At 46.6% G+C, this 10,957-nt stretch overlaps 1 protein-coding gene across 1 annotated transcript; it reads left to right on the forward strand.

Annotated features, from left to right (window-relative positions):
• Positions 1-210: 210 nt before the first annotated feature.
• Positions 211-10,241, forward strand: LOC117077654 (sperm protein associated with the nucleus on the X chromosome N2). Its single transcript, XM_033201342.1, has 2 exons — positions 211-1,117; positions 9,738-10,241. Exons 1-2 carry the CDS (start codon positions 1,043-1,045, stop codon positions 10,161-10,163), a joined length of 501 nt encoding a protein of 166 aa, XP_033057233.1. The 5' UTR covers positions 211-1,042; the 3' UTR covers positions 10,164-10,241.
• The last annotated feature ends 716 nt before the right edge of the window (positions 10,242-10,957 follow it).

The following is a 10,957-nucleotide window of genomic DNA, read 5'->3' on the forward strand; positions in this document are numbered from 1 at the left end:
TTGACTTTTCTACATACACTCTCAGGTAGTCTTTGACAAAAGATACTTTTACTTTTCCCCTTCCAATCTGAATGCATTTTTTTTTTTTTTGGCACTGGACACAATCTCCAGTAGAAAGTATAATTATGCCCACGTTGGTGCATATGTTGGTCTTAGATTGTAGTATCCTGCATGCAACAACAACTTCCAGCACTTGAATATCCACTCCTTCCCCAACCCACATACTGGCAGAATTCATGTTGGGAGACTACATTTACTATGAACATACACCCCTCATTTGAAACAAGACTAGAATACACGGGAAAGAATGTTTATTCACTAAAGTTCTAACAGACTGAAGGCCATTGTTTCAGATTCTACATGGACATTGCACAAAAGACCATGGGTTGAAATTTGCCTGGCAGTAGCCTAAAAGTAAATGGTCTTCAAGGTGCATTTGAAGGAACTGTAGGAGGGAAATGGGATAATTAATTATTAATTATTAATCATTAATTATATGTAACTAGTAATTAATAACTAATAATTAAATGTAGCCACACTAGCTTGGAGGGATTTGCGATGAGACATCTAAAATACTAGGGCATGGTGAGGGCTGGAAGACAAAAGAATAAATCACTTCATAGGAATGGCTGTGGGGAAGGGCTTGAAGGAACCATCCTCTCGCTTCCATGGGAGCCATGAACATTAAACATGGAGAAATGAGGAGCGGCAGCAGATCCGTTTGGGATGCATCATCTTCAGGGGATGCTGAAAAAACAACAGCATTTGGTTTCCTCTACACCACTTTCCCCTCCCCTGCAAGCCCAGGGAGGGGGCTACAGTGGTGCTTTGTGATGCCAAAGCCACCCTAGGACTGCCATTGGCTGGGACACTGCCTGTATGATCAAACAAAGCTCAAGGGTGTGGCTTTGCCTTGTCACCAGGAGGGTATATATAGGGAGGGCAAGAGCTCTGGGACATCCCCCTGGGAAGCTTCAATATAGCTGTGGAAGTCTGGACTCTACAAGAGCCTACTAGAGACATTCTACAACCAACCACAATCATGGAACAGCCAACTTCAAGCACCAGCGGGGAGAAGATGAAGGGCCCCTGTGAATCCAACAACAAAAATGATGAGGTAAGACTGTTAGGTTTTGAAGGGAAGGCGAGGGTGAAAGAAAGACACACTGAGAGGGGGTGGCTCGAACAGCAACACAGGAATATGGCAGACACCTGTGGCAGCGGGGGGCCCGCTTCATGCCAGAGCCCACCGCTGCTTCCCGGCTGGGGTGCCTGTAGGTATGGGTGGGAGGGGCCTGGGCAGGATGGCTTCCTGCCTGGCAGGATATGGATAAGATGGTTTTATGATCAGGCTGTTTGGCCCTTTTTCCAGTGGGATGTCATTGTGGTGTTTTTTGGAACTTTGCCCAGCAAGATACGATAGGAAAGTTTCTTTAGTTGGGCCTTTGTCCGCCTTGTGTTACGATGAGTAGGCAAGATTTTTCTCCCGGCCCGAACCCCCATGGAAGTTTCCTTTGCCCAAGGTCTGCAAAATAGCAGGGGGCTTACTAAATGGTGGTTTGGACTCGCATTCTTGCCTTCTACTTTAGTATAAAAGGAAGAGGGGCGTTGTTGATTATCTGGCTGTTTCCTGCTGAATAGGGGAGCTGTAATCAGGGTTTGGGTTTTGAAGCAGTGGGTGTTGGACTTCAGAGTTGTTTTCCTGGAGGCACTGGTACTGGACTTGGCAGAGGAGAAGAATGGTATCCATGTGTTGCTGGGTGGCTGCCTGGAAGAGGGAGTTTAGCCTTCGGGAGATAAAGCGGGATATGAAGGTGAGTATACATGGGCCAATTGTAGTATCAGGAGGAGGAATGTTAAGGGCCCTAAGAAAGGGGCCACCTGCTATCCCAGTGCTGAGTGCAGCAGAGATGTTTAGTTCTTTTAACGCTAGAATGAGATGTAGAGCCTGCTTAGTGTGTGTGGAGGAAGATGAGACAGAAGCTACTAAAGGAACCTGGATGGTCTGCTTGTTAGGCAAAATGTTAATGTCTAGACTGAAATACCAGGGTGCATGTTCCTGACCAATTGGTAAGTAGGCAGAGATAAGAGTTTGTGCCATAAAGGAAGAAGACATTGGGGGTGGACAGACAAAAGTTGTAGGTTATGGTGGCAAGCCATGAGAAGGTGGGGGCTGAATTCTGCACAAACCCTTTGTTTTAACTTTTATATTTTTCCAAGTTGAATAGCTGCCAGCAAGGGTAGCCCGTCTGAGGGCCTGATAGGAAATGGTGGTGGTGGAGGAAGTGAAGGCTGTTTGGTTTTGGAGAGAGAGGGGAAGTGGGTTTTTGTAACTATTAGCCACTGTGGTCCTGACAGGGCAGAAGGATATAGGTTGCAGTTGAGGGAATTGTTTGTGGATTTTTTCCAGGGAGCACCTTTGAGTTGGATACATGGAGAGAGGTGCCGTCAGAGAGGGGAGGGGTTGGTAAGAGGTGTGGGAGGGGTTGGTAAGAGGTGTGGGAGGGGTTGGTAAGAGGTGTGGGAGGGGATGGTGAGAGGTGTGGGAGGGGTTGGTAAGAGGGTGGGAGGGGTTAGTAAGAGGTGTTTATAGAATCCGACTTGTATCATGTTTAGTTAACAGGCTATGAGGCGTAGGAGGGTGACAGCCCTGTGTGTGACTGTGTGGGTGGATTGGATAGACTGGGGGTAAAGGTGTTTAGCCGAGCAAGATTATAAACAGGTTGGGGAATGAATTGGTCAATTGGGTGAGATGCAGGTTTATTTTGGACCAGGTTTATGTGGCCAGGTTGACAGGAAGGGCTGTGAACTACTGGATTTGTGTGGACAAACAAATTTAACAGTTGGAAGCAAGAGGAGAGTGTGACTGATTTAAGAGGCAATGTGTGAGGCTGATGAAGCGGGCTCAAATGTTAGATGTTCGGGGTGGGGACTTAGAATATCCCACAGACAAAGAGGACAAAGGAGAAGGAGGAGATTTGAGTAGGAGTTGACAGTTTGGGAGGTGCCCTGCAGTCACACCTCCTGCATTAGTGTGAGAAATTGGCACGACTATTCAGGGACATGGGGAAGGGAAACCAGGAAAGGTCTGAAATCAAGTAGGAGAAAAAAAATTGGAAATTGGAGACGGAGAGTGTTATGGACTAAGGGTTGGCAACTTCTGGAATTCTTGTTAAGTACAGTGAGGCTGGTCCTGTGAGGGAAGGAGAATAATTTGGGGGGGAACAAATTTCTACATGTGGATCTGGTGCTCTTTTTAGTTTGCAATGGTGCATTCTGTGTGGAAAAGATGTTCGCTTTGCCCCAGTCAGAGTAGTTAGGATAACCTGGTGAGGACTCATCCACTTAGGTTGGAGAGGGGAGGAGGAGGAATCTGTGATTCAGACCCAGTCCCCTGGTTATAGGGACAGGGAGGAGTGTTTTCAGGATGGACGTTTAGGCTGGGTCAGTAAGCATTTGCAGACTGTCTTATTAGATGTTGGGTGAGGTGTAACGCCGGCCAAGCATTCCATATAGAAGGGGGAGAAAATACAGGGAGATTCTGGAGGATCAAGGGGCATTTGTACATGAGTTTAAATGGGCTTAAGCTGAGGGGCTTTTGGGAAATGACTCATAAACGCATGAGGAACAGTGGGGGAAGTGAAGTCCAGGCCATTTTAACCTTTAGGGAGAGTTTGGTTAGTTGTGGTTTTTAATAAAATTTTTCCTGAAGATTCCGGGTGGTAAGGAATATGCAAAGCCCATTTAATGTTTAGAGCCTTTATCAGCTGTTGGTTAAACTGTGAAACAAATTGGCCCACTGTCTGACTGGATGCAAGAGGGGAGTTTAAACTGGTGGATAATATGGGTGGAGAGAATAGAAGCGATGGTGTGTGCCTTTTGGTGGTGGTAGGAAAAACTTTTATCCATCCAGAGAATGTATCGCCTATTGTCAGAAGGTATAGGAATCATTTTATGGGGGGCATGTGAGTGATGTTGATTTGCTAGTCCTGCCCTGGTAAGTGTCCTCAGGCCTTGCGTGTTGGAAAGGAGGTGGTTTGATAGCTTCCTGAGGGGAAGTTCGAGTGCAAAGGGAACATGCCTTAGTAATATTTTTGAGATGGGCAGCTATGGTGGAAGAACATATATAAGTTTTTAAAAGCTGGAGTAGGGGCAGTAACCAGCATGGAAATGGTTGTGCACATATAAAAGTACAGAAGGTTTTTTCAACTTGGGCAAGACACTTTTATCACTGAGATCGAACCATTTTTTCCTGAATGACACCAGCTGGGGCAAGTGGGGTTTGTTCCTCCTGGGTATATACAGGGTGTATGCTGGGGAAAATGAGCAATAACGATGGGGTTTTAAAGGCTGCCTGCCAGGCTGCAGAATTTGTTGAAAGGTTTTTCTTGAGTATGGCATCTTTAGACTTTCGGCGCCCCTTGCAATGGATAATGGTGGCCATCAGAGGTAGTTTATCCATCCAGCAGCTTATGTGTAAGTTTGCCATTGCTTATGGGGGTTCCTTTTGCAGTTAGGAAACCCTGTTCCTGCCAGATTAAGGCATGAGAGTGTATTTGGAATTGGTGTAAATGTTGACCCTCTTTGCCTTCGCTAGGGTGAGGGCCCTGGTTAGGGCAACTAGCTTTGCCTGTTGAGAGGTAGCATGGGGTGGGAGAGCATTGGATTCTAGGAGTTTATTTCCAGCAATGATGACATAGCCAGCTGCTGGACATGGCTGCCTCAAAGAGCTTCCATTCATTAACCGTGTGTGTGTTCCCTGCAAATGGGCAGCTGAAATGTGCTGGAAGGGGGAGGAGAGGGAGTCTAAGAGGTCCAGACAGGAGAGAGAGAGCTTAGAGCCGGAAGTGTTTACAGGAAGGAGGGTGGCCGAGTTGAGAGTTTTATATCTCTGGAAGGTGATTAGATGGTTACCTATGAATAAGGCGTGTACCTGCTGAAAGCGGGATGGTGGGAGGGATAGAAGAAATTGATAGTTTATGGGGTCCTGCAGGTAATGGGAAGATGCAATAGTAATGTGTTGGTAGGGAGGGAGTTTCTGTGCCTCTAAGGCCAGCGATGTGGTCACACCCGAGATTTTTAGTCTGAGTGACCAGCCTTGGATGACAGAGCTCAGTTGTTTTGAGAGATGTGCAATGGCTTGCGTGGCGTCGCCATATGTTTGGCAGAGTAGTCCAAGAGCAAGGCCTTGGTCAGAATATACATACAAAGTACAGGGCTTGGGATTGGGCAGTCCCAGTGCCAGGACAATTAAAAGGGCATTTTTTAGTGTAGTTTAGTTTAGTTTTGTTTTTGTGGGAATTGATGGGGTAAGCTGGGTTTGGGGGTTTTAGGATGAGCCCATGAGAGGCTATGTAGAGCGCCTTGGCCAGCAAGTCAATGTTGGGAATTCACAGCCAGAAGTATCCCACAAGGCCCAAGAAGGAGGGGAGGTCCTTTTTTTGTGTGGGGAAGGGGCATGTCCCAAATTAGCTCCTTTCATTGGGTTGGGATGGTTCCAGAATTAGGGGTTAGGACAAACTCATGTTTGTGCTACCTGAGATTTTGTGGGTTAGGCCCAATATCCTCAATGATGGAGGAAGTTTAAAACCTGAGTGGTGTGTTGAATGGACAGGTTAAGGAAGGGGCTACAGAGAAGGAGGTCATTGACGTATCGGAGGGGGGCACTAGGAAAAAGAGGAAGTTCAGCTAGGTCCTTGATGAGGGCCTGTCTGAATAGGTGGGGGCTATCCTGGAACCCCTGTGGGAGTATAATCCATGTTAGTTGGGTGGACATGTGAGTACTAGGATTTGACTAAGTTAAAACAAAGAGACTTGGGTAAGCTGGGTTTAAGGGAATAGTGAAATAGGCATCTTTTAGCTCCAACACAGAGGAGTGTGTGGTAGATATAGGAATATGGGAGAGTAGAGTATATGGGTTGCAGACCACCAGGTGGATTGGTAGCACTGCCTGGTTAACAACTTGGAGATCCTGGACAAAGGAGTAAGTCTTGTCTGTCTTTTGGAAAGCCAGAAAAGGGGTGTTGTGGTGAGAGTTGACAGGCTTGAGAATTTGAGCTCGTAACATTTACAGATAATAGGTTTTAGGCCCCTGAGCAAGGCTGGATTAAGGATATGTTAAGACTGATGAAGGAAAATGGAGGGGTTTGGAAGAGTTATTTTAACTGGGATGTGATGTGTGGCTATTGTGGGTTTAGAAACATTCCAAACTTCAGAATTAACAGAAGGTAACAGGGTAGATAATGAAGATGAGTAGGGGAAGAGGGAAGCATTTGGGTGTCAGAGTAAAATAAAAGGGGTAGAATTGTAGGAGCCACATTGCATGGAGACCTGGGATTGACTTAATACGTCCCACCCCCAGATACGTGTAGGGGACTGAGGGATAACCAGGAAACAGTGGGTGAAGGGGGGTGTTGAATAGGTTGTATAATAAAGGACCAGTCTGGGGGCTGGGCGCGGTGGCTCACACCTGTAATCCCAGCACTTTGGGAGGCCGAGACGGGCGGATCACGAGGTCAGGAGATCGAGACCATCCTGGCTAACACGATGAAACCCCGTCTCTACTAAAAATACAAAAAACTAGCCGGGCGAGGTGGCGGGCGCCTGTAGTCCCAGCTACTCGGGAGGCTGAGGCAGGAGAAAGGCGGGAACCCGGGAGGCGGAGCTTGCAGTGAGCCGAGATTGTGCCACTGCACTCCAGTCTGGGCGACAGAGCGAGACTCCGCCTCAAAAAAAAAAAAAAAAAAAAATTAGCCAGGCATGGTGGCAGGTGCCTGCAGTTCCAGCTACTTGGGAGGCTGAGGCAGGAGAATGGCGTGAACCTGGGAGGCAGAGTTAGCAGTGAGCGGAGATCGCACCACTGCACTCCAGCCTGGGCAACAGAGTGAAACTCTGTCTCAAAATAAATTAATTAATTAACTAACTAATTAATTAATTAATTAAAGGACCAGTCTGTGTGTGCCTAGAGGCGATTCCACTGATTCTCACAATAGAGATCGAAGAACTAAAAAAGGGTCCAGAATATTCTGGTAAAACTGAGTAACTAGTTGTCCTATTGAGTATCCAATAGGAAGACGTGGGCTTACCAGAGACTGATAGCATTACCCTGGGTTCTGTGGTGGTGATGGCAGTGGGGGCGGTGGACTCCAGGCCCCATCAGACTTCAGGTACAGGTGGTGAAGCAGGATGAAGAGTTTCGCTGAGCACAGTCTGACTTCCAGTGTTACTTGATACCACAGATGGGTCAAGGTTTCCAGAGTGTCCTGGGATTAGGCCAGACTTTTTCCCAGGGTCCATGTTGGACGCACTTACAACAGGCTCCTGGAGTTGACCGTTGCCAAGTTGAGGAATTCTGTATGCCTTGGGAACCCTGTTGAGTGACAGCTATCAGCATGTGGTATTTAGCCTGGTCCTTTTTTAGGTTTGGGGTTTTTAGTTCTTCCTCTCTATTCTTAAAGACCTTAAAGGCCACTTTGATTAAGTCTCTTTGGGAGGTTTGAGGGCCATCCCCCAGTTTTTAAAGTTTTTTTCAAATGTCTGGGGCTGACTGGGAGATAAATTGTAAATGGAGGTCGATTTTGCCCTTATTGTTATTAGGGCTTAAGGTGGTATATCTAGTTGTGACCTTTGAAAGGTGGGAGAGGAAAAGAGCAGGGGTGACTTTATTTATGCCAGCTAGAAGGCATGATATCATATGGCCTGGTTTCTGTCTGTCTATGGAAATTGCCTGAAAATTCCAATTGGGGTCAGTTCTGGGGACAGCTAGGGTTCCTATTGGGTTATGAGAAGCATCTTGTTGGTGGAGGGTGTTCTCATGGGCCTGGGTGCCAATAAAGATGTGTTCCCTGTCCTCCAAGGTGAGGGTAGAGAAGAAGATGACATATATGTCATGGCAGGTAAGGCCATAAGATTTAGAGAAGTACAGAAATTCCTTGTGGAAGGAAGTAGGATCCATTGAAAAGGAGCTAAGTCTCTTTTCACTATGGGAGAAGTCAGCTAGAGAGAAGGGAACTTGAATTCAGATTATGCCTTCAGCCCTCGTGACCTCCTGCAAGAGAAGGACTTTGGTAGACCTTTGGACATGTGCCCGGTTTCTGGAGATAAGGGGTTGGGCATGAGACCTGGTTTGAGGTGGAGAAGGAAGGGGGATGGAGGGCTACAGTAAGAGAGTGGAGGAGCCAGATGCGAAGGAGAAGGTGGAGGGAATGGTGGTGGGCAGGAGGCTGAAGAATGGATGTGTTGGCCAGGTTGAAATTCAGAGGAGGAAGCCTTGTCTGTAGGAGGAGGCATTTTGGGGGGTGTCTCTTGAGGAGGAAGATTTGAAAAGATGAACAAGATTGGCAGAGAGAGAGAGTGAGGCGTGAAAGGAGATAAGCAAAGCACTTAGAGTATTTACCTTTGTGTTGAAGAAAGTTTTTTAGATTATGTTAAATTTGGAGGTTGAATGTTTTGTTTCTTTGGAAGAGGGGAGTGAATACTCTGGATGGGAGTGAATACCCCTGAGGAAAGTGAGTACCCTGGAAGGCAGTGAATACCCCAGCGGGGAGCGAGTACTCCAGAGAGAAGTGAATATCCCAGAGGAAAGTGAGTACTCGATTCCTCCTGGGAGAAGGGACCCGGAGAGTCGGGGCAGCCCCATAACTATTCATGCTCCCCAGAGGCTGGAGCGGCCAGAGTGGCAAACGTTCTGAGGGTGTACCCTAAGAATGTAGGCTGCAGTCACCTGGTGACTGTGGAGACCTCTCACCCAGCACTGGAATATTTTAGAGAACAGGCAGAAATAGTGAGGAATCTGGAAAGGAGGAAGAGGGAGACTCACCCAATAATTGAAGCCCAGTGTAGGATGTGATGTCCAGCAATGGGGGTGATCCTTGTTGCAGCTGCCTGGAAAGGGAAAGAAATGAAAAATAAGGTGGATTGTTTGATCAATATCTGGAGGTTATCCCAGGGCTGGAGAAGACTAGAGAATAAGGGGAATGGAACTGGGAACAGGGAGTACACTCAGGATCTGGAAGCAGGCCCTGGTCTAGTTTGTGCTGCTTGCTGCTTTCCAGGTTGCAACAGAAAACTTACGCACTAGAACCCAATCACCATTCCAGGTTTTGGCACCAAAATGATAGGTTTTGAAGGGAAGGCGAGGATGAAAGAAAGACACACAGAGAGGGGGCAGCTCAAACAGCAACACAGGAATATTTTAGACAAAGGACAAGCTTAATGCCAGTGCCCACCAATGTTACAGGCTGGGGTCCTTACAGGTATGGGTGGGAGGGAGCTGGGCAGTATGGGATGCTGCCCGGCAGGATATTAATAAGATGTCTTATGATCAGATGGTTTGGCCCTTTTTCCAGTGGAATATCATTGAGGTGTTCCTTAGAACTCTGCCAAGCAAGATATGATAGGGATGTTTCTTTAGTTAGGCCTTTGTCCGTCTTGTGGTCTGGTGGTTAGGCAGGATGTTTCTCCTGGCCTGAACCCCCATGGAATGTTTCACTTTGACCAAGGTCTGCAAAATAGCAAAGAGCTTACAAAATGGTGCAGTTTGGACTAACAGATGACCCTACCCATCCTCCTCTTCTTCTTCCCCATAGATCCCTACCCTATGATTCCACCTTGTTCTACTCTGGCAGAAACCCCTTCCTCAATGTGCATTCCTTCTCATAAAGCCCTCCTTGCTATCCAGTCTCTATCCTATTCACCCAAAATAATGTCTTTCTGGTCTTTCCCTGTTTTCTTACCAGATGCAGGAGGCACCAAACAGACTCTTAGCCCCCAAACAGAGCTTTCAAAAGGCAAAAACAGTAGAATATCTAACAATAATAGTGTATTACTACAGGAAGGGTAAGAAAATAAATTCAAATCAACTGGAGAATGACCAGTCCCAAGAGAACTCCATCAATCCAGTCCAAGGGGAAGAGGACGAAGACCTAGACTCATCTGAATTATCTTCACAGGAGGACGAAGACCTATACTCATCTGAAATATCTTCACAGGAAGATGAATACCTATACTCATCTGAAGGATCTTCACAGGAGTATGAAGAACTATACTCATTTGAAGTATCTTTACAAGAGGACGAAGACCTATTCTCATCTGAAATATCTTCACAGGAGGATGAAGACCCAGACTTATCTGAAGGATCTTCACAGGAGGGTGGGGAGGACTAGTCAAACATGGAGAAACCAAATTGAACAAATCCTCACCACCAATGGCAATGATTACAATAAAATCAAGTTTGAGGAGCTGATGACTGTGTATATCTCTGCCTGTTTTCTGATGGTGGGGAGGAAGGGAAGGGAAGAGGTAGGCATTTGAGAAGGGAAGGATATGACATCCTGTAGTGTTGGCAGACAGACCCACAGGTTGACAGTTAGCCAGACATTGTAAATAAGGCCTGGGGCAGGACTTATTCCTAGAGACAAATTTTCTTCTTAAAATTTTATCTAACAGGAGAGGAAGAAAAGGACTTGGTGTTTGGAGCATGTGAATGTGTAGAAGGGCATTTAAAAAGATCTGTATTGGCTGGGCATGGTGGCTCATGCCTATAATTCCAGCAATTTGAGAGGCCAAGGCAGATGATCACCTGAGGTCAGGAGTTCGAGACTAGCCTGTCCAACATGGCAAACCCCAGTCTCTACTAAAAAAAAAAAAAAAATACAAAAATTAGCTGGGTGTGGTGGCGTGTGCTTGTAATCCCAGCTACTCAGGAGGCTGAGGCAGGGGAATCACTTGAACCCAGGAGGCGGAAGTTGCAGTGAGCTGAGATCTGGCCACTGCACTCCAGCCTAGGGGACAGAGCGAGACTCTGTCTCCAAAAATAAATAAATAAAATAAAATACAAAGATCTGTATTGTATGTAGGTGACAGTGACACTCTTTCCAAAATGAAGACATCAAAATCACCATCTCTAGGCCACATACCTCATAGTGGTTTGGGTTGCAACTCAACCAATACTGTGAGC

Source organism: Trachypithecus francoisi, unplaced genomic scaffold (genome assembly GCF_009764315.1).
Source record: "Trachypithecus francoisi isolate TF-2019V2 unplaced genomic scaffold, Tfra_2.0 Lachesis_group6, whole genome shotgun sequence".
Taxonomy (NCBI): domain Eukaryota; kingdom Metazoa; phylum Chordata; class Mammalia; order Primates; family Cercopithecidae; genus Trachypithecus; species Trachypithecus francoisi.

What these genes read in the sequence shown, in the direction of transcription:
- LOC117077654 (XM_033201342.1), top strand. Translation starts at nt 1,043, where the DNA reads ATGGAACAGCCAACTTCAAGCACCAGCGGGGAGAAGATGAAGGGCCCC. An exon ending in CCAACAACAAAAATGATGAG is followed by an intron (nt 1,118 to 9,737) that starts GTAAGACTGTTA and finishes TTTTCTTACCAG; the next exon opens with ATGCAGGAGGCACCAAACAG.